Raw genomic sequence first — 24324 nt, forward strand, 5'->3', positions numbered from 1 at the left:
AAAATAAAATCTAATATGATAGGAGATATCTGTATTCATTTTGACTAAATATTTTCACCCAGGGACAAGCACAGATGGATCTCTTCCCTTTGTACCCAGCCCATGATGAGAACAGCAGCTTCTGCTGGACTCTCATCAGTGCTAGAGGAAGTACTTACCAACAGCAGCCGTTGTACCTGGAGCCAACTTTGGCTCAAGATGTTGTTGTCCACCTGAAGGCTACCTGAGCCAACTCACGGAATGACAATACAGAGCTTCACTGACAATTTTTTTTTAAAGTTCTCCTGCCTTCCTATTTCTTCCAGGCCTTTAGCAAGATCTGCAATGATCTAGAGCATTAAAAACCACCTTCTGGCCAGGCATGGTGGCTCACGCCTGTAATCCCAGAACTTTGGGAAGCTGAGGCGGGAGGATCACCTGAGGTCAGGAGTTTGAGACCAGCCTGGCCAATATGGGGAAACCCCGCCTCTACTAAAAATAAAAAACAATTAGCCAGGCGTGGTGGCAAGTGCCTGTAGTCTCAGCTACTTGTGAGGCTGAAACATGAGAATCACTTGAACCCAGGAGGCAGAGGTCGCAGTGAGCCAAGATCACGCCACTGTACTTCAGCCTAGGTGACAGAGTGAGACTCCATCTCAAAAAGTAATAATAATAATAATAAAATAAAAATAAAAACCACATTCCTGTCATATTTCAGCTGTGAATCATAGGTACACAAACACTTGATTAGCTATGTTTTACAAGACAACTTCTGGCAAGAAACTAACAAAACAGTTGCATTTTAGACATGCAGAAACTTCAACTCTCTATCATGAATTACTGAGTGGTCCCTGGAATGAATTGCCTGTCTTGGTTAGGGGGAAAAATAAGCCCTTAGTTCATCTAACTGAGGAATAGGACATTCTAAATTTTGGTATGATAGCTTCATCCCTGAAAGGTGTTTTTCTTTCTTTTTAAAGCAATTTCTGCAATTGACCAGAGCAATTCTCAGATACCAGCTACTGGAAATTCTCACATAATCTTCACAGACATGCTTTTCTCCTTTTGTTATTTTTCTGTCAATAGCATTTGGCAGGGGAAAATGAGAATGTTCCCATTTCCCACTAAATGTCATTAGATAAAAATTTTCCCCTGTTAACAGAAATGATTTTGCCTTATAAAAAGTTCTTATTCTTCCTGGAACCAAGATGACTCTCTAAGATTTGCAACTTTTTAAGTCATTTGTGGCTGGGCACAGTGGCTCATGCCTGTAATCCCGGCACTTTGGGAGGCTGAGGCAGGCGGATCATGAGGTCAGGAGTTCCAGATCAGCCTGGCCAAAATGGTGAAACCCCATCTCTACTAAAAATACAAAAAAGTAGCTGGGTGTGGTGGCGGGCGCCTGTAATCCCAGCTACTCAGGAGGCTGAGGAAGGAGAATTGCTTGAACCCCGGAAACGGAGGTTGCAGTGAGCCGAGATCATGCCACTGCACTCCAGCCTGGGTGATAGAGCAAGACTCCGTCTTGGAAAAAAAAAAAAGATAGAAAAAGTCGTTTGTACTATGCTGACCAAGTGCGTTTATGTTTTTCTTTAGAAGAAGACATTATTTTCAACAATTTGGTAGAAATCTATGCCCAAGTAAGATTTTAAAATCCAGACCAGAGAAAAAGCAATGATATAAGCCATTCTGTTTTTATGATTACCTGTATCATCTTGCTACTTAAGGCACTGATCATGTAGTAAAATTAGGCAAGAAGAGAATAATAGAATGGAATGTATTTACATTTTTGTTGTGGATTTCGTCTCCTTTTAGAAAATGCTTTGAGAAAATTTTATATCAAGAAACAAATTGGTAAACAATTAATTTAACAAGTTATCAGCCACCTTGACATCTAACCAACATTGATTTTGCTTTAGGTATTATCATTATGAATATCAAGGTTGTCAGTAATTTGGGGCTTACTTGCTGAAAATAGTAAGCTTCTACTTTGCCATTTTTCTTTTTCTGCACAAATTGTGTTGGCTGGTTTTTTTTTTGTTTTTTTTTGTTTGAGACAGAGTCTCGCTGTCGCCCAGGCTGGAGTGCAATGGCGCGATCTCGGCTCACTGCAGGCTCCGCCCCCCAGGGTTCACGCCATTCTCCTGCCTCAGCCTCCCGAGTAGCTGGGACTACAGGTGCCCGCCACCTTGCCCGGCTAATTTTTTGTATTTTTAGTAGAGATGGGGTTTCACTGTGTTAGCCAGGAGGGTCTCGATCTCCTGACCTCGTGATCCACCCGCCTCAGCCTCCCAAAGTGCTGGGATTATAGGCGTGAGCCACCGCGCCCGGCCGTGTTGGCTGGTTTTACAGGCAGGTGGCCTACGCTGTCACACAGGGCCCTGGGCTCAGAGGGGCCCCCGACTTGGTTTGATGCTTGGCTGTTGTCATCTTGAAATTCATAATACTTTTATTTCCAAGCTTGTGTTTTTTGTGTAAAGTTTGTAGTTCTCATTTGCATTTCCCTAATGACTAGTATTATTGAGTATCTGCTCATATGCTTAGGATTTGCTATCTTTTCATATGCTTGGGACTTGCTGTCCTTGTGTCTTCTTTTGTTAAGTGTGCGTTAAGATCCTTTGCCCATTTTTTAAGAAATGGGTGGTTTCCTTATTGAGTTTTGAGTGTTTCTTATATACTCCATATACAAATTCTTTATTAGATTTGTGACTTGCAAACATATCCTGCTAGTTTGTGGCTTGTCTTCATTCTCTGTATATCTTTTTATTTTCTTTGTATTTCTGTGTATCTTTCACAGAGCAAAGCTTTTAAATTTGATCAAATTATTTTTATTTTTTATTTTATTTTTATTTATTTATTTATTTTGAGATGGAGTTTTGTTCTTTCACCCAGGCTGAAGTGCAGTGGTGCGATCTCGGCTCACTATAACCACTGCCCCAGCCCCCGGGTTCAAGCAATTCTCCTGCCTCAGTCTCCTGAGTATCTGGGATTAATAGGTACCCGCCAACATGACCAGGTAATTTTTTGTATTAGTCTTTATTAGAGATGGGGTTTTGCCATGTTGGCCAAGCTAGTCTCGAACTCCTGACCTCAAGTGATCCACCCGCCTCGGCCTCCCAAAGTGCTGGGATTACAGGCAGGAGCCACTGTGCCCAATCTGATCAAATTAAATTTATCTTTTGAATTCATATCTAAAAACTCTTTACTAAACTCTAGGTTATGTAGATTTTCTTGTACATTTTCTTTTGCACTTTTTTTAGTTTTATGTTTAATATTTAGGTCATAATTCACGAGCTGATAGTGAAAAAGTTCTGAGGTGTATATTAAGGTTCTCTTTTTTTTAATCCTTTGTTGAAATTACTATTAGTAATTCTCCACTGAATTATCTTAGACCTTTGTCAAAAATCAATTAACTATATTGTTTGGCCTTTCCAAATAGTTCCTGTGTCTTTCCATATACATTTTAGAATCAATCAGCTTACTGATTCTTATTGATTCAAAAGTTTACTGGGATTTTGATTATGTTGAATCTCCACATCAAAGCGGAGAGAATTGACATCTTAACTGTATTGAGTCTTCCAATTCATGAACATGATATATTTCTCCATTTATTTAGGTCTCCTTTAATTTCTCTCTTTAGTGTTTTGTAGTTAAGCATACTGATCCTGAACATAATTTGTTAGATTTATACCTAAATTTTTTTACTTTTGGCTTTATACAGTAGAAATTTATTTCTTATAGTTCTGAATTCTGGGAAGTCCAAAATCAAGGTGCTAGCAAAATTTGGTTGCTGGTGAGGGCTCTCTTCCTTATACCTAAGTCTTTTATTTCTTTTGATGCTTTTGTAAATATTTTTAAAATTTCAAGTTCCAATTGTTCAACTGTTGATATATAGAAATATGCTTCACGGCCGGGCACAGTGGCTTGCGCCTGTAATCCTAGCACTTTGGGAGGCCGAGTCAGGTGGATCAAGAGGTCAGGAGATCGAGACCATCCTGGTTAACACAGTGAAACCCTGTCTCTACTAAAAATACAAAAAAATTAGCTGGGCATGGTGGTGGGTGCCTGTAGTCCCAGCTACTCGGGAGGCTGAGGCAGGAGAATGGCGTGAACCTGGGAGGCAGAACTTGCAGTGAGCCAAGATCGCACCACTGTACTCCAGCCTGGGCTACTGAGCGAGACTCCGTCCCAAAAAAAAAAAAAAAAAAGAAATATGCTTCACTCTTATATATCAACATTGCATCCTGCAACCCTGTTCACCTAGTTATAGCTATATAGTACATATAGTTTATAGCTTCTATTTATAGAAACATTTTTTCTAGATTCTTAGGGATTTTCTAGATAAATAATTATGTTATATCCAAATACAGACTTCTTTAATTTCTTCCTCTCTAATCTGTATCTTTTTTTTCTTGCCTTACTACAGTGGTTAGAACTTCCAGTAAAAAATTGAATAGGAATGCTGAGAAAAAATATCCTTATGTTGTTCTTAATCTTGGGGGAGAACATCACCATTAAGTATGATGACTGCTGTAGGTTTTTCATAGATGCCTCTTATTGGGCTAACAAAGTTCCCTTGTATTCATGGTTTGCTGAGAGGTTATATGACGAATGCATACAATTAATTTTATCTCCATATACCAACAACAATTGGAAGAAGAAAAAATTTTGAAGTACCATTTACAAGAGCATCAGAAAATCTTAAATACTTAGAGATGAATTTAATTAAAAATATGCAAAACCTTTACACAAAACCTATAAAATATTGATGTGGGAAACTAAAGAACATCTACATAAAAAGAAAAATATATTAAGTTGTAGATGGAAAGATGCAATATTATTAAGATATGTCTCCCCAGATTGATTTTCCCCAATTGTGAAAACGATCTATCTATCTATCTATCTATCTATATATATATATATATATATATATATATATTCAACACGATCTCAATCAACATCCCAGCAGGGCTTCTTTTAATGTTTTTTTGTTTGTTTTTTGAGTTGTTTTGGTAGAAATTGACAAGCTAACTCTAAAATTATATGGAAATGGGAAAGAGCCAGGAAAGCAAAAACAGTAATCAAGACTGTGTGAAATGTGCCTGTGGATAAACATATAGATCAATGCAACAAAAGAGTTTATATATGGACGGATGGAGGGATGGATGAATGGATAAACAGGTAAATATAAAGAAAGATACCTAAAGATAAATATATATACATATATATACATGCATATATACACATATATATACATACATATATACACACACATATAAAAAAAAAGAGAGACAGATAAGTCAATAGGGTTTTTTGCAAAGATGTAAAATAATTCAATGAGGGAAAAGATTGTCTTTTTTCAACAAATGGTGCTGATACAACTGGTTACCCATGTGGAAAAATGTTCATTCAGGCTGCAGAGTACAAAAAGGATTACAGTGTTTGAGAGCGGATGAGGGAACACCAATTAGAAAGCTCTTACTTCCAGGAGAAATGATGCCTATAATCTGGTAACGCCTAAGAATTTATTTTATAGATGTAAAAAAAAACCGACACTAATCTAAATGTGTATCCACAAAAGCCTGGTTAAATAAATTGCAGTTTATTCCTACAAAAGGATAATATACAACTGTTTAAAGAATAAAGAAGTTCGTTATCTTTATGGAATGAACACCAAGATAAATTCTTTAATTTAAAAGACCAAGATGCGTAATAAAGTAATTGGACATATTAGTCCATTGCTGGGAAGACACAGAAGAACTTGGTCACACAAGTTGTCTGGAAGAAGAGTCCCAGGATGGCCAGGGTACTAGGATGGGGAAGGAGGTTTACTTGTCATTGCATACTATTATATACTGTTTGAATTTATGGTTTGGTACCTTTATATTACCAATTAAAATACATACTAAAAGCTAAAATTATATATATATTTTTATATTTTATTTATTTATTTATTTGACGGAGTCTCACTCTGTCGCCCAGACTGGAGTGCAGTGGCACGATCTCAGCTCACTGCAAGCTCTGCCTTCCGGGTTCACGCCATTCTCCTGCCTCAGCCTCCCGAGTAGCTGGGACTACAAGCGCCCACCACCATGCCCAGCTGATTTTTTATACTTTTTTAGTAGAGACAGGGTATCACTGTGTTAGCCAGGATGGTCTCGATCTCCTGACCCTGTGATCCCCCCTGCTTCGGCCTCCCAAAGTGCTGGGATTACAGGCGTGAGCCACCACGCCCGGCCTAAAATTATATTTAAAAACAAAGAAATGATAATAGATAGGACTAGGGTGATGGTTGCAAAGATGGAGAAGGATGAATCAACTTCAAATTAAAATGAACAGGTGTTGAAATGAGTTGAACATGTATTTCTAACAATGTTAAAGAGGATGGAGCTCAGTACATTTGCTAGGTTTCATGGCTTGTGCAAAACAACCATGGGGAAATAGTGAATGGAAGTTTGGTGTGTTTGTAGGGTAGAGGCAGTAATGGTGGTGGGAGGGCGGGGAAAGGACAAGATGGGGAGGAAAAGGCATGAAAATTGATGTATGTTGAGTTTGCAAATCTAGGAGACGATGATGAGTAGGCAGTTTGACATGCAGATGGCTCCAGAGCTCAGGCGGAAGGCCCAGGCTGGGGAAGCAAAGTGGAGGGCCCCTGCAAACAAGTGTGTAGAAAGTAAAAAGTTTCCTCTTTAAAGTTCCCCTTCTTGTTAAAGAATAAATCATAAGTGTTAGAAATAATAGTTTCTTTTAAAGACTAACTTTCTTCAAGCCTCCTTGCTTTGTGCTAATAACTCTTTGTTAAGCCCTATGCTATGTAACTGTTGAACGTGCTCACAGGCACATCCCACCTCACGGCCTATGCCCCTTCTTTATTTGGAAAAGTTATTGCTTCCTTAAATCTTTTGTAAGCAACTTCTTTGTTCTTCCCTGCACTTACCTATTTAGGAAAATTTTAGGGTAATAGCAAATCGGGTATCAGTTTAAGATTGTGAGGTCCCGCTCCAGCCAATGGATGCAGGACACAGCAGTAAGGACGACCCAAATGCGTAAGGGATAAATAAGTCTGTTTTTCCTTTGTTAAATTGTGCTCCCACCATTGTTCCATCTGCGACTGATCGCCCTTTCTATAGAAAGTAAAGGTTGCCTTGCTGAGAGGTCTTTTGTCTCTGTGCTGACTTTTCTTCCCCGCACCGATTATCTATTTCTAACAGTTGTGGTATTTCTAACAATTTTAGTGGCAATCGTATGGCGATACATTCTCCTCCGGGGGCGTCTCTAGTCCTCTCTCGTGACGTGGCGCCCCCACCACCTCTTGCGGTGGCCTCAGGGGTAAGGGAGCGAGACCCACCCAGTGTGACGAATAAACCCGGACTCAGCAACGCGGAAAGAAACTGGCCAGCAACGTGGGGTAAAGGATCCTCACATACCGCAGCAAGGACTCTGTGCACAGACCAACGAAGGAGAAGCCGCGGGATCTGGAGAAGTACTTCCTTGGTGGTCCCATTCTGGAGGGCTGAATATGTGTGTGCGTGAATGATCACAGAGAACACTGCTTGCGGTGTTGTTTGTGAGGATGGCGACAAGTCCTACTGCTGGAGGGAGTCAGTGGCTCCTCTCTGCGGTTCCGTAGCTATATCATATGGCTTAGGGTGGATCCTGACTGGGATTTATACCGGCACACCAACCCTAAGAGGGGCCTAATTCTCCCTTGGGGGAACGGCCACAGAGGACAACGCGAGTGGGAAGTGTGCAAGGGACCTTCAGAGGGGGAAAGGGAGGAAACAGGTCAACCTTCCAGGACAGGCAAGGCAAGGCGCACCCCCTGGTTTGAGGGGCTGAGCCTTCCGCTAATTTCGGGAGGTTGAATCTGACCAGTACCCAACGTGGGAAATGTTTCTAGTAAAACAAGGACAGGGAGTAAAGTCGACTCAAGGAGAGGTGAAGGTGATCAGATTCCTTCTGATAGTCCTGTAGGGTGTATGTTAAAATATTAGAAGGATAATGAAAGGACCAAAAACAAGGAAAAGCAGCTGCTGTTCCAGCTTTACCCTCCTTAAGCAGCCACCTTGTTGTCAGTGTAAACAAGGGCATAGCCGGAAAGCACTGTGGCCACTGACAACCCGTAGCCTTCCTAATTAAAAATCCTTAACCTAGTAACTCGCAGATGGCCCAAATGCATTCAATCTGTAGTGGCAACTGCTTTGCTGACAGAAAAAAGCAGAAAAATAACTTTTAGAGGTCACCTCAGTGAGCACACCTCACCAGGTCAGAACTATTGTAAGTCAAAAAAGAAAAAAAAAAAGCAAAAAGATAGCTTACTAACTCAAAAATTTTAAAATATGAAGCTATTCTGTTAGAAAAAGATGATTTAACATAAACCACTAATAATCCCTTAACCCAGCAGGTTTTCTAGCAGAGGATCTAAATTTTAATTAATTACCATACAAAGGTCCAACCAGACCTAGAAGGAACTCCCTTCAGGACAGGACAATAGATGGTTCCTCCTGTGTAATTGAGGGGAAAAGCCACAGTGGATATTCGCCAGTAAGTAATAGGGAAATTCTTGTAGAAGAAGAGTTAGGAAAATTGCCTAATGGTGAGTTCTTTGCAGTCAGCCAAGCCTTAAAATACTTACAGAATCAGGAAGGAGTCATCTATACCAATTCTAAGTTAAATTTGGACTAAATGAGGTCTTATTAATATCAAGGAATAATTGAAACCCCAAACTTACAAGGCTTTCAACAAAAGTAAAGTTCGCTAAAAGTTAACAGTGTAACATATGTAATCCTAATTTACAATCTTGTGGCCTTAGGCAGTCTAGTCCACAGACATGAAGGAATTTCACTTTGGAAAAGAATGGTTATCATCTTTGAGAGAGAAAAAAAATTTTCATTCTGAAGGTTTAAGCAAGTTTTGAAACGTTAATTGTAAAGGAAATTCTGTGTATAAACATATTGGCTAACGGTAAAGGGGAATCATCTAGTTTTTCTGTGAACTGGACATTAAAGTAAAAGCACAGTGGGTTTTGCTTAAAGCATTAACCTGCTCTGTAACAAAAATTATAAAAGGTTAAAAAGAGTCTATAAAATTCTTACCTTATGGTCAGACACTAAAATTGGATAAATATGTCTACAAGCTTTTATTAAAATTGAGTTTAACATTAACAGCACACTAATATGAAGGTAAAATTTAGCTTGTCTGGTATAAAATCATACAGGACGCATTGTCAAATATAAAATGGTGTTTGGCTTTCTTTGGTCTAAAAACTAATAAAAATAGGTGCCAAAAGAAATTTCTCAGCAAGAAGGCACTAAGGACTATAAAGTCCGCTGCTGATGTCCCCACATTCAAAACAAAAGATCAATTTCTTAGAAATTGTATACTTGGTTTATCCTCCACCTTCTCTTCCCTTAACACAAAAGGTCTTTTAGCACAGGCTGCGCCCGTGGAGTTTCCAGTACATCAGCACCAGTCTGGGAATCACGTTCTCATCAAAGGGTGGAAAGAAGGGAAACTCAAGCCAGCCTGGGAAAGACCCTACCTTGTGCTGCTAACCACAGAGACTGCTGTTCCTACAGTGGAAAGGGATGGACACATCACACCTGAGTCAAGCAAGCACCATTATCATCAGAATCACAGGCCATTGTTCTTGGATCAAGCCCTACCAAATTAAAGCTAAGAAAAGCTTAGTCTATCTATCTTTTCCTTTCCTTTCCTAACCCAGTGCCTATATCTATTACTATTCCTACGAGTAGCAACCCTAACCCCACTTTAGAGCATTTCTATGGTTTAGGAGCAGAGGTCACTGGAAAGTATCCTATAGGCTTCTTTAAGATACACTTCGTTCTCCCTCCTCCACCTCCTACAACTGCCCCCTTCCCAAACCTACGCAATCAAACTATGCCTCGCCTCATGCCAAATGACAAAAGCAAGGTCTCAGTAGTAGAAATAGGAGACCTAAGGCAAACCACAGCCACTGAAACAGGGTTATAAAGATGTAAATGCCTAGATAAAATGGATTAGGTATTCCGTTCGCACTTTAAACAACAGCAACTGTTACGCTTGTGCGCATGGTAGGCCAGAGGCCCAGGTTTTTCCTTTTCCACTGGGATGGTCCTCAAATCAAGCAGACATGGAGTGCATCGTAGCTCTTTTTCAAGATTCCACCACCTGGAGTAATGAATTGTGCCAAGCTCTTTCTCTGCTATTTCCTGAAGTTCAACACCCTGCGGGTCAGCCCCCAAGGGCCATCCAGCCTCCATCTTCCAAAACCAATTTTACCTGGTGTCTCCAACAACAAGGGGAAAAGTTTGGCATTCCTTGGAGACTTAACAGGATGCAGTGAAGTCAGGCACTTCCAAGAGCCGACCTATCAGTCTGTCCTTATTCATCCCTGAGTGGAGGTATGGTGGCATTATGGAGGACCTTTACTGGACACTCTGCCAAATAATTAGAGCAGTACTTACCCCCTAGTTCAATTGGCTATCCCTTTTACTCTGGCATTCATCAACCAGAAACAGAAAAAAAAAAAGTAGCCTCAATTCTTACCTCTTTAACAACTATAATAAGTATACTCCTTCTTCTGAGGTATTATGTTGTACCACACATCCAAGAGTTAATCAAAACAACGAAGCCAAGACATGTTAAGCAAGTTTGAAGAGGAAAACTATAAAGTAAAAGAGGAGGGATTGTAGAAAGTAAAAAGTTTTCTCTTCAAAGTTCCCCTTCTTGTTAAAGAATAAATCATAAGTGTTAGAAATAATAGTTTCTTTTAAAGGCCAACTTCCTTCAAGCCTCCTTGCTTTGTGCTAATAACTCTTTGTTAAGCCCTGTCCTATGTAACTGTTGAACATGCTCACAGGCACGTCCCAGCTCACGGCCTATGCCCCTTCCTTATTTGGAAACGTTATTGCTTCCTAAACCTTTTGTAAGCAACTTCTTTGTTCTTCCCTGCACTTACCTATTTAGGAAAGTTTTAAGCTGTTAGCAAATCGGGTATCAGTTTAAGATTGTGAGGTCCTGCTCCAGCCAATGGATGCAGGACACAGCAGCAAGGACGACCCAAATGCGTAAGGGATAAATAAGTCTGTTTTTCTTTTGTTCAAGTGTGCTCCCACCATTGTTCCATCTGCAGAAAGTAAAGATGGCCTTGCTGAGGTCTTTTGTCTCTGTACTGACTTTTCTTCGTGGCGTTGATTATCTATTTCTAACAATTTTGGTATTTCTAACAAGGTGGGAGGTGGGAACAGATGCAAGGACCTACAGCCAGAAGAGAACTTTTACCCTAGAAAAAAATTTCAAGTAAGTGGAACCAAAAACTGGCCTCAGTCACTAAACAACCACATAGACAGAAATTCAGTTGAAAATGCTCGTAGAAAGTCTTGCTGTGTCAAGTAACAGCTTCTTGGTGTAACAGCTAACATAAATTATTGCTAAATAGATATTTACATTGAATCAGATAAAGTAACTTGCTTTAGAAGTTACTACAAATAAGATAGGTAGGCTGGGCGTGGTGGCTCATGCCTGTAATCCCAGCACTTTGGGAGGCCAAGGCAGGTGGGTGGATCACCTGAGGTCAGGAGTTCGAGACCAGCCTGGCCAACATGGTGAAACCCCATCTCTACTAAAAATACAAAAATTAGCCGGGCGTGGTGGCAGGTGCCTGTAATACCAGCCACTTGAGAGGCTGAGACAGGAGAACAGCTTGAACCCAGGAGACAGAGGTTACAGTGAGTTGAGATTGTGCCACTGCACTCCACCCTGGGCTACAAAGAGCGAAACTCCATCTAAAAAAAAAAAAAAAAAAGCTAAAAGCTGGGAGCATTTTATCAAAATGTTGAGGCTTAGATGACAACAGTTATTTATGAATAGCTATCTAGCCATCTATTAATGAGTTGCTTGGTCGTAGAGTCTTAACCATTTGCATATAAGAGAGAAAGCATCTCTGTTATCTCTGTTCACTGTATCAGGGAATCATGCATTCACCACAACACAACGTGGCTGGACGTTAAGGAATACAGTTTAAAAAAAGGGACTTGGGAACCCAAATAACCTAGACTCATCTGTATTTTAAGCAACTAGTCTAGCTATAATTTTTAGCTATTGCAAGCTATGGGAAGCAAGGGTGGGGCAGCTGGAGCAGAAATGACAGGCAGTCAGCACATCCTATATTTCCTGCGGATGGCAATGATAGTGAGTTTGTCAACCCCCTGCCTCTGCTTCACCAGCTGATTTCACAGGTGTGCCTGATGAAGATTCTTGTCTGTGTCACTTGCAAAACCTGCTCCATCTCAGCAGCACAGTGAGGACTTTGAATTTTTTATCTGATGTGCAGCTTCCCTCACAACCTAGCAGCGACTCAGTGTCCTGGAGGCGTTTTCTTTCTCCATCCCTGCCTGGTAGCCTGCTCGCCTGCTGAAGTCTTCTCCCCTGGGAAAGGACACTTCCCCTTGGTGCTTCACAAGGAAACGGTTTTGCTCAGTGGTCACCAGTGGTTCCCCAGCATCCAGAAGTTGCTGTGTTTGAACAGCAGGACAGAATTTTTCCTGAGAAGCAACAGCAGTGATTGGCAAGGGGGCAAATGGTGAGTGGGTTTCCCTCACACGCTGCACCTGCTCCATGGAGGAAATGCATCCCGTGGGAGACAGCAGCACCACTGCCAACAAAGCCCCTCAGGTCCTAACCTTTCTGCTTTGCTTTGGGGAGCAGGAAGGATTGGGGTGTAGAAGAACCTCATTAAACCTCATTCAGTATCACTAATGCACTCACTCCACCCGAAACATTAATTACACTGACTCCTAGTCATTTGCTACTTTTCTACAACATTTCACCAACTTGAAAAGCTCAACTGTTCAGATGAAAGCCATTTTATAAAATAAATAGACAAATAAATTTATACATTTTATCTGTCATCCCCAGTACTGTGGTAAGTTAAAACAAAGATGCCAAGATACAAAAACCTCAATATTCTATCTGAGTTGCTATTCTGCCTATTTCTTTTAAAAGTATTTGGTAGTAATACTGGAATTGAACATTTGCTTGTTGTGGCTAGAAAGGCTTAGTGAATAAGACATATGTACCTTCCCGAGATGACCAGGAGATGGCGCCCCGGCTAGTGTGGGAAACTACTGGCAGGCGCTTCCACCTGCAGGAACCGATCTGAACTGGGGGAAAAGGAGGGGAAAAATATTCAGGGTATTGCATGGACTGATAGAGGTTTAGGACAATGATCTCAGGATCTCCTCAACATTTTATGAGTCTCTCCTATTTTGAGAGACTGCATGAATAACAAGAGGAGCAAAATAGGAAGGGAGAGAACGCTTAGGAAGGGAAATGATGGCATCGTTTTAAGGGCATTCTGCAGGAAGGGACTGTGCTAAGTGCTTTCCATGAATTATCTTCAGCCCTCAGGATCCTGTCCTGTTCGGGGAGGTTCAGTGAGTGGCTGAAGCCCTCAAGGCTGAGAACAGTCTTGAAGCCAGAATTCAGACTCAGTTCCGATTGGAGCCACAGCCCATCCCCTGAAAGATACACATGTTTCTTTAAGGGTAAGGGGTTCCTGGGGCCTATCTAGAATATAAGATACTTAAGAAGGAAACTCACATGCAGTTTAAGAGGGATAACGGTAAACACGCTGCACACCCATCCAATGTCTTTGGTAGTGTTTCAGATCAGATGTATTAGAAATAAAATGTCCCTGCCCGTGAGGAGTTACTGCCTTGTTGAGCAATGGGAACATGGAAGACAGGACGAGGGAAGTCCATGTGGCTAAAAGAAGCACATTTAGGTGGTAGGTGAAGCAAAAACTCGATGTCCTGATAAGTCGCATTTTGCTGATAAAGCACAAATTCCAGTGACCTTTCTAGTCAAGAAGAAAAGCCTGCCACCTTTTTAAACACAAGGACAGCTCTGTGGTTCTAGCTCCACTACTCTCCTCTGCCCTGAAGTGAGCTCTAGTTCTTTGGAGTAGGGTTGACATCACCCCATCACCACAGGGCTGTGACGGAATCTGAGTGAGGTGTATTTTGCCATTGGCCAGGTGTACCCAAGTTTGTCAATGTTGTTCAGAAGTTGTAACAAACAGGAAAGTTAATAATGAATAGTTACCAACTGTCCACTCCATGCCAGCTCCGGTCCTAAGCACTCACGTGTGTTCCCTCATTCTCAGGACCCCCTTTCCAGGCTGACCACACCAGCAGATGAAGAACAAGGGCTCGGAGCTGTGCCCTGTTGCATCCCAGCAGCCAGACTTCCTGGGGCCGCTCAAATTACTCAGCCCCTAGGGACTCACCTTCTCATCCATCAGCTGCAATTAATGTGGCCTGCCTAATTTACGGGTTGTGATGTTGAATGAGTTAAGATTTCAAGGGCAGAGCTTAACTCATTCATAGAAACGCATGTCACTAAGTCATCATACGGTGCTGGGACAGTGGTTGGTAGGAAGGGCTTTAGAAAGAACATACAGAAGACAGGGTTGCTTTGAAAAGGACAAATCTGTCAGCCCCACTTCCGAGAAATCAGCAAAAGGAAAGAGGAGGTAGATGCGGACTAAACCCAACTAGCCTAGGACGCAAGTGGAAGCCTGGGATGGTGACAGGAAGGCCAAATGGCCGTGGTGGTCAGAGCATGGCTGGGGAGATCGAGGCCAGTGTGCGCTCAAGGCAGGCTGCAGGCATCTGTTCAGACCTGTCCCCAGGCAATGTAGAGGGTATTGCATTTTTTGATGGGATCAGATTAAAGTTTGCTACCGAGTGCCTTGTGCAGGATGGACAGGAGACGAAGAGGAGGGAAGGGCACTATAGAATAGAGGAAAGAAGCTGGAATACTTAGGTGTGAATCAGTTGCCACTAATTGCTAGTATACTGCTTAGCAGGCCTAGGAGACAGCTTGGAATGAGAGAGACAGGAACTGGTGTTGGACAGAATGTGATGAGGGGCGGAGGAGAGGGCAGTTGCTACTGCTTGCCTGTGTGCATGTTGAGGCTGTGAATCAACAAAGGGTGTGAGGCAAATCCACCCAGCAATAATACCTGCTGCGTCCACAGAGAACTCTTCTTCCCTAATACATCAGCCACAGGCAGACCGCACCTTGGACTTCAAGCACATCCTCTGACACCTTGTGAAATTTTCTATGGGCATTTTCACTTTCAAAGAATCCTCTGTGCCTGCTTTTTCCAACTTGGGGCAGGGAGATTCCCTGACTGCAACCTCGTTCTAGGCGGGGCTGCCACACAGGAGGATGAGGATTTTGGTGACACCCACCACACCTGACAACAGTCTCCCCTGATCCCTGATCCTGAAGGCAGAGATGCAGCTGCAGGAGACAAGGAAGGCCGTGGGAGTGGGCCTGGGAGACAGAGAGAGTCACGGCGGAAGGCACCTATTTGCCCTGGGCTTCCCACAGGTGAGTTAAGAAATGACTTCTCCCACCTCAGTTTTCACCACGCTATGAGGAACGTGTCACTGGAACAGTCTCTAAGAAGCGAGCCAGGGCAATGACCTGGCCCTTGCCAACCAGCTGACGTGGCTGACTTCAAAGGCTCCTCTACTCGTCTCCTGCTGCTATCAGGGTCCTGAAATCCAGATTGGTTTATTGATTCATTCATTCATTTACTCATTCATCAAATATTACCTGAGGCCACTTGGGACAAGGTGCAGTAGACCCTGCATTAACCTGCAAAAAAGGCTATTTACAAGAAGAAGGTATCATCAAAACTGGACCTCACCATTGCATAGAAGTGGAATTAAATGGATAACACCTAATACGGAACAGGAAAGGCATAAGCATAAGTTTACTCATCAGTATACATGATTAAGCGTAATTATGCCACAAGGCACAGCATTTCTTAGGGGCCACTGATGAGCTAGGGGATTGATAACCTGCAGAAAAGATGAAGGGCCATTTCCTAGTGATTAGGCCAAGCTCCGAGCTGGCTCATTTCCTTTTAAGCTCCTTTCCTTTTAAGCTCCTTTCCTGTGATGACACTGTTGTTATTGTTATTTTAAATCAGAAGACACATGCCCAGAAAGTCAAAGACATGTAACCAAAAAAAAAATGAATATATTTTTAAGATAATATTTTCCCTTATCTAGACATTTTATGAAGAAAGCCATATTTTCAAACTGAAGCATCATTCGAAAACTGATTCAGTTCTTTCCCTCTTTGTGCATGTGCTTAAATTCTGTGCACAGAATCTATATCGGGCAGGAGGATAGGACAGCCCTCAGGCCTTGGAGATTAAGACACAGAAGAGATGCCCAGAAACCAAGGGCTGAGGTGTTGGGGCTTCCGTAGGTGTCAATTACACGCTGTGTAGTTTTCTTCTTTCCAACTAGAGGTGGTTTTTAGGGGGGTATTGAGGACTTTCAAGGTTCCTCCATACCCTGGGTTTACATTGTTCCAATTGCAAGAGATTAATCTACTCAATTAGCCAGAGTGTCATTGCTTAATCACAGTAGTGATCTCCCTGTTGCAAAGACAACAGAGAAGAGGCCAGAACTTGAGCAGGGTGACAGCCTTTGCTCACTGCCCCTTTCTCCCTCCACAGGCAGAAATTCCACTCCAGAAGCCTCCTCACTTTGGAATGAAGGAGAGAGTTGCATTTGGAACTGTCAAGAGCATGGCAACACTTGTACTTGATCTCTCCAGAAGGAAATGATTTTGGACCAAGCCACTCTTACAGTTCCCTCACTGGAGAGGGCAAGGTGGCATCTCTGAGGACAGGGGATCCACCTGGTCAGTCCTGGGTTCTGTGCCCACTGACAGGCAAAGGCATGTCTTGACTTTTGGCATTGGATTTGCCACTTTTAAAACCAGTGCTTAAAAACCACCTCTCCCTTCTACAGTAGCATTAAATCACCATATGTTGCTAAGCTCACAGCATCCAACAATGCTTCCGTACAGGGGTTAGGACTTTCACTTAACATTGCATGTTCCTCTGTGAGTTAGGTGACCACATTTTTTTATTAAAATATTTTTATTCCTTTTTTTCTTGGAATTTTTTATGTGTTGAAAACTTCTAAGAGCATTCTTGTTTATTTATTGATTTTATCACACTATGGGCCTATGACAGGGCACACTGATTATAATCTTCCCAGAAAGACAAAATGCTTTATGATGTTTTAATGCAGGAGCTTCTTTCTATAAGAGGCCAGACTGGTGAATATTTTAAGCATGGGCTAAGTGATCTCTGTCGCCATTACTCAGCATTGCCATCGTAGCATAAAGGCAGCCGCAGACAATACGCAAAGGAATGGGTATGGCTGGGTTCCAACAAAATGTCATTCCTGAACACTAGAATTTGAGTTTCATAGACTGTTCATATGTCACAAAGTATTTTTCCTTCAAAATGTGAAAACCATTCTGGCAGGACATAAAGTATAAGAGGCATGCCAAATTTGGTCCATGGGCCGTAGTTTGCTGACTCTTGTTTAAAGATTTGGCACTAGTTGTTAACTATAATTTCTTTGCAGCTTCAGAGTCACTGTGGCGTGACACTTCTAAACCTGTACCAGGACCCCAGGATAAGCCACACTTTTCGTAGCTCAGGGCCTCACTGTACCAGGTGCCCAGGGATTTATTTTTATTGCCCAGCTCCCTGCCTCCCTCTGTTCTGTGTCAAGGACTTTGCTGGGGTCTCTGAGCTCACCAGGGACACCTCTGTCCTCAGGGCGCCTGAAGTCTCTCCAGCCTAGGGACCCCAGAGCCCCTCAACATGACTACTCTGAGCTTATTGAGCTTCCCAGCAGGGAGCTGCTAAACTGCCGACCCCCATCCTGTCCTCCATTGGACACATGCCACCTTATCCTCCACAAACTCTCCAGGTGACACTAGAAAGTGACCTGGAAGTTCTTCTAGATTTAGCCACCCCGAGGGTTTCAATGATGGAGCTGCTTCTGTTACTAGCAATGGCTGCTTGATCATCTCCTGGATGGTGACTGCCTCGATGTCACTCAGGGCTCTCCAGACAAACAGCATCTCTTGGAGATATGCAAGGAAATGTATTTTTAAGGAATCAGCTTATGCAATTGTAGGGGCTGGTGAGTCTGAAATCTCCAGGGTAGACCAGCAGGTTGGAAGTGCAGGCAGGATTTCCGTGTTGCAGTCTGGAGGCAGAATTCCCTCTTCTCCGGGAAACCTCTGGTGTTCCTTTCAGGGTCTTCATCTGCTCACATGAGGCCCACCTACATTATGGAGGGTCATCTGCTTTACTTAAAGTCAACCGATTGCGGATGTTAATCCAACTACAAAATACCATCACAGCAACATCTAGATTTGGGTTTGACCATACAACTTAGCACCATAGCCTAAACAAGTTGCACAGAAAATTAACCGTCACCACCAAACCCAAAGTGCTGAGCAAAGCCAGCAGCATGGTGGGGGTGTTCCCATAAGGAGTAAGAAGGGTCTTATTCCTCAGAAGTTTCTCTTCTGCTACTGACTTGGGGAGAAGGAAGGAGAATTTCCTCGATGAATGTGTTTGGAATGAGTGTATGAACAATTGGAAAACCATCCAGCTCATTTGTCTTTCCCACTCTGCCTGAAGATCAATTGTTTGCCTCCCAGAGACCTGGTCATGCTCTTGAGGAACTGACATATATTATGCACCTTAATGACGCAAATAAATAAGAGAGGCTCCCACCCACTAACAAGCAATATTTACATACCCAGATATCAGTGAGCAACACGAAATTGTACGGGCGTCACACATAGGGCACGCTGTGCAAGGTAGCCCTGCAGCAGAGGGAGGGCTCAGGTTGCAGAAATGACCATAGCTGTGTGGTTTTTACCAAATCTGTTGATTTCTCAGAGTGTCAGTTTTCTCATCTAAAAATGAATATACAGCCGTCCCCACTTCCCTGTGTGTATGAATCTGGGTCCAGCCAGGGATGGAAATGGGACTACCCAATGATTTAAACAGCAGTGAATTATTTAGTTCTTTTAAGCAAGTAAATACCTGTAACAAAATCTCTCTATGATTCCCGAGGCTGCAGGAGCATGCCCTAGCAAGGTGAACTTGGAAGAGAGGGCCCTTTCCCAAGGCTACATGCAAACGTCCGTGGAGAAGGTGTGCTTGCCACTCCTGGATGACACAGAAGTTTGCCGGATTGCCTGGGTCAAAGCTGGTCCACAAGTGCTGGGCAAGCAGGGAGTGTTAACAGGCTTGCAGAGGACATGTGGTGTTCCTGTGGGTTGGAGGCCTGGAGCTGCTGGCCTAGTGTTGAGGGAGCTGCAGGGAAGTGATCAGCAGGCCAGGCCCTACTAAGAAAGCTCAACATGCCCACTGTAAGTAGGGATGCTTGAGAATTTTGTCCTTAACTGCAGAGCAGCTGAGAAGCAAACTATCGTTTGATAATGAGGAATGCTGGGGAGGTTAAGGGAGACGGTGTGTAAAGCCCTGGGCATAGCCTACAGTTTCCACTGTGCTGCCTCAACCTGACTGCAGCTTACCTGAAATTCAGCTTCACTTCTTCAACCTGCATTTTCAGTTGGCAAGTGTGAACCTCTTGATTTACAGTAAATGCCGGTTAGCCAGTGTCTGGAGGTCTGAAAAATGCCTCTTCGTATTGGGACTGTAATAGATCCATTGCCTGACGCGTGGCAAGTTGATACACCGAAACACTGGGTTGCAGCAGAGAGAGAGGTTTAATTGTAGGGCCATTGAATGAGGAGATAGGGAGACTTCAAATCCATCTCCCCTAGGAGGGTTTTTAAGGGTTTGAGTAGCACGAAGTGTGGAGATTGTTGATTGGTCAAGAGTACAAGGCAAAGTCATGGGATGGGGAGAGGAAGCCATTGTATTCTCATGCCAGTTCAGTTCCTCTGTGGGGCTCTTCAAACTGGTTGGCATCAGCTGTTTCACCAGAATTCAGGATCTGCTTAAGCAACTCCCAAACAAAAGCCTTCGGATTCTAACATCAGAGATGCTATCTGTGGGAACAGTGGGGATGTGAATGGTCAGTATCTAGCGAGTGGTCGGTATCTAGCGAGTGGTCGGTATCTAGCGAGTGGTCAATATCTAGCGAGTGGTCGGTATCTAGCGAGTGGTCGGTATCTAGCGAATGGTCGGTATCTAGCAAGTGGTCGGTATCTAGCGAGTAGTCAGTATCTAGTGAATGGTCAATATCTAGTGCTACACGACTTTTAGTTACAAGGAAGTGGGTCAAAGAGCAGCTTGATTCATGCTCAATTATAACTGTATTTCTTGTGAACATTGTGAGAATGGCTTCAGTATGACAGAAATCAGTTTGTAGACCAAAAAGCACAGAAGTGAAGAAGCACAGGCCAGCTCCCAGCTGTTCACACCCAAAACAGACTTTCCTTGGATGCCTCTGTGTGTCTTGTCAGGCTCTCAGGTTTAAAATGCGGCTTTCAGCAGCTGTGCATGGGGAAGACAAGAAGAAAAACTAGTAATTGCTTCAGAGTTCCTTTGATCATCATTCCCTTTCCTATCTGTGTTAGTTTCCTAGTACTGCTGTAGCACAATACCACGAACTGAGTGGCTGAGACATCAGGAACTTACCATCTCAGATCTGGAGGCTGGAAGGTCAAAGGCAAGGGTGCACAGGCTTAAGTCCTTCTAAGGGTTGGGCAAGGCATCTGTCCAGACCTCTCCCCCAGCTTCTGGTGGTTTGCTGGCAATCTTTGGTGCTCATATGGTGTTCTTTCTGTGTTCCTGTTCATGTCTCAATGTCCCCTTTTTATAAGGACACCAGTCATCTTGAAATAGGAACCACCTTGGTACCCCCTCATCTCATAGTAACTAATTGCATCTACTCCAACGCTATTTCCAAATAAAATCTCATTCTCAGTTACTGGGGGATTAGGACATCAACATATGAATTGGAGTGGTGCGGGGACACAATTCATACTCTTCCACTTGCCAAGCTCTTCTTTAATAGATATTATCAAACACTGGGCTCACTGGATGCCACATCAAGAAGGTACCACATGTCAGCCACTTCGCTGGGCACAGGCGCAAAGCAATGAACACACAGACACAGTCCCTGTGCTCACTAAGCAAACACTCAGTTACTAGAAAGTGTGATGTGTGCTGTGGTGGGGGAAGGATAAGGTGACATCCTGGAGGTCCTAGGAGGGATGCTCACTTGGGTCTTGAGATGATTAGGAAAGACTATTTCAGAGAAGAGGAGGGGCATGTGCAGAGTCTGGAACTTTGGAAGACTGTAGGAGCTTACCAGGTTTGCAGTGAGCCTGAGCTGGGTGGGAACAGGGTGGAGGCAAGGGGGAAGTCAGGAATGGTCGCCTAAGTCTCGTTAAGAAGTTTTGACCCCATCCCACAGGCTGGCTGAGGAACAACAGAAGTGTTCAACTGAGGTGACGTCAAAGAGCCAGTGGATGCTCATGGGTTCAAGGGAGAGTGGATAGCAGAAGCAGGACTGGAGGTTGGAAGCTAATGCAGGAACCCCCTCGAAGCTGATGGCGGTGACCTGATTATGGATGAGGTGGAGGGCGTGGAGAGATGTAAGTGAATTTGAGAGGGAGAATACAAGAAGACACGATTGGCCAGGCATGGTGGCTCATGCCTGTAATCCCAGCACATCGGGAGGTCGAAGCAGGCGGATCACTTGAGGTCAGGAGTTTGAGACCAGCCTGGCCAACATGGTGAAACCCTATCTCTACTAAAAATACAATAAATAAATAATTAGTCTGGCATGGTGGTGTACACTCGTAGTCTCAGCTACTTGGGAGGCTGAGGCAGGAGAATCACTTGAGTCCAAGAGGTGGAGATTGCAATAAGCCGAGATCGCGCCACTGCACTCCAGCCCCAGTGACAGAGCAAGACTCTATCTCAAAAATAAATAAATAAATACATAATAAAGTAATTGTTTTTCTGAGACGGAGTCTTGCACTGTCGCCCAGGCTGGAGGACAGTATTATTATCCCGGCTCACTACAACCTCCGCCTCCCGGGTTCAAGCGATTCTCCTGCCTCTGCCTCCCGAGTAGCTGGGATTACAGGCATCTGCCACCATGCCCAACTAATTTTTTGTATTTTTAGTAGAGACAGGGTTTCACCATGTTGTCCAGGCTGGTGTCGAACTTCTGACCTCATGATTCACCAGCATCAGCCTCCCAAAGTGCTGGGATTACAGGCATGAGCCATCGTGCCGGGCCAAAATCAATTTTTTCAAAAAAGAAGACGGGAAGACAGGATTAACTGAGGGTTGTAGGTGGAGGAAAAGGGAGACCATCACAGAAAACTCTCAGTCCTTGCTTGAAAACCAGATGGAGGCAGTGCCATTCACTGGAACAAAACAGCAAGAGCAGCAGGTTTAGGAGGGGTAAAAAATAAACACCTTTTAACTCCAATTTGGAGAGTGCATTGGTAAGTTTCTCATGTGTTTTGTTTCCTAACCCAACAGCAGAAAGTCTACAATTTTTTGTTTTGTTGCTGGACTTCTTTAAGAGTAAACAGTTTAGGCCTAGCGCGGTGGCTCACGCCTGTAATCCCAGCACTTCGGGAGGCCGAGGCGGGCGGATCGCGAGGTCGGGAGATCGAGACCATCCTGGCCAATACGGTGAAACCCCGTCTCTACTAAAAAAACAAACAAAAAAAATTAGCTAGGCGAGGTGGCGGGCACCTGTAGTCCCAGCTACTCGGGAGGCTGAAGCAGGAGAAGGGCGTGAACTCCGGGGGGTGGAGCCTGCAGTGAGCAGAGATCGTGCTACTGCACTCCAGCCTGGGCGACAGCGAGACTCCTTCTCAAAAAAAAAAAAAAAAGAGTTTTAATAACCTACAATACAATATTAAAAAACTACAGCCTTAATGAATTATAAGAAAACACGGCATTTAATAGCAACATCCAGCTTTTCAGGATATTAAGAGCAGTGTGGCCTTTTTGCTGTAGACCCGAGTGGTTGTTGCCAAAATGGGCAAGTTCATGAAACCTGGGAAAGTGGTGCTTGTCCTGGCTGGACGCTACTCCGGACGCAAAGCTGTCATCGTGAAGAACATTGATGATGGCACCTCAGATCGCCCCTACAGCCGTGCTCTGGTGACTGGAATTGACCACTACCCCCGCAAAGTGACAGCTGCCATGGTCAAGAAGAAGATTGCCAAGAGGTCAAAGATAAAGTCTTTTGTGAAAGTTTATAACTACAATCACCTAATGCCCACAAGGTACTCTGTGGATATCCCTTTGGACAAAACTGTCATCAACAAGGATGTCTTCAGAGATCCTGCTCTTAAACGCAAGGCCCTACAGGAGGCCAAGGTCAAGTTTGAAGAGAGATACAAGACAGGCAAGAACAAGTGGTTCTTCCAGAAACTGCGGTTTTAGATGCTTTGTTCTGATCATTAAAAATTAAAAAAAAAAAGAGTAGTGTGTATTTTAGTAAATAGCACACACTTGGAGGAATTACATTAATGAAGTAATTTCACCTCTTCTGGTATACCCGACAATTCACTTAAAATTTTTTAAATTTTTTTTAATTGACAAGTAAAAGTTGTATGTATTTATGGTGTAGAACATGATGTTTTCATCTACGTACACATTGTGGGATGGCTAAATCAAGATAATTAACATGTATTACCTTATATACTTATTTTTTGGTGACAGCATTTGAAATCTATTCTCTTAGCAATTTTCAAGTATATGATATATATAATAATAGCATATTGTTATTGACTATAATCACCATGTTGTGCAATAGATCTAAACTTATTCCTCCTGTGTAACTGAAAATTTTTAATCTTTTCGCCAACATTTCCTCAATCCTTCCACTACCCTGCCTCTGGTAACCACCACTTTACTCTCTGCTTCTATGAGTTCAACTTATTTAGATTCCACTTATAAGTGAGATCATGTGGTATTTCTGTGCCTGGCTTACTTCATTTTCCCTAATATTTCCCGGTTTTTCCATGTTGTTGCAAATGACAGAGTTCTCTTCTTTTTTAAGACTGAATAGTTTCCCACTGTGTATGTGTACCACATTTTCCTTATCTGTTCATCCACTTAGAGCCACATGGGCTTATTCCATATTCCATTGCTTTGTTATTGTGAATAATGCTACGATGAATCTGGGAGTGCAGATAGGTCTTTCATATATTGATCTCATTTTCTTTGAACACACACCCAGGATTGGTATTGTTGGTTCATATGGTAGTTCTATTTTTAATTTTATGAGGAATCTCCATATAATTTTCCATGATGACTGTACTAATTTACATTCCCACCAACAGTGTACACGTGTTCCCTTTTCACCACATCCTTACCAACACTTATCTTTCTTATTTTTAAAAACAGCCATCCTAACAGGTGTCAGGTGATATCTCATCATGGTTTTGATTTGCATTTCCTTGGTGATTAGTTATGTTAAGCAT

At 42.9% G+C, this 24324-nt stretch overlaps 1 protein-coding gene across 1 annotated transcript; it reads left to right on the forward strand.

The window, feature by feature from the left end:
- Window positions 1-22841: 22841 nt before the first annotated feature.
- On the forward strand, window positions 22842-23312 carry LOC129462201 (large ribosomal subunit protein eL27-like). The gene has a single exon (XM_055241982.2). It carries the CDS (start codon window positions 22871-22873, stop codon window positions 23279-23281), a length of 411 nt encoding a protein of 136 aa, XP_055097957.1. The 5' UTR covers window positions 22842-22870; the 3' UTR covers window positions 23282-23312.
- Window positions 23313-24324: the final 1012 nt, after the last annotated feature.

This window comes from Symphalangus syndactylus, chromosome 14 (assembly GCF_028878055.3).
Source record: "Symphalangus syndactylus isolate Jambi chromosome 14, NHGRI_mSymSyn1-v2.1_pri, whole genome shotgun sequence".
NCBI classification, from domain to species: Eukaryota; Metazoa; Chordata; class Mammalia; order Primates; family Hylobatidae; genus Symphalangus; species Symphalangus syndactylus.

Bases quoted from the DNA above. Each gene is read 5' to 3' on its own strand.
- LOC129462201 (XM_055241982.2), top strand. From the start codon at position 22,871: ATGGGCAAGTTCATGAAACCTGGGAAAGTGGTGCTTGTCCTGGCTGGA.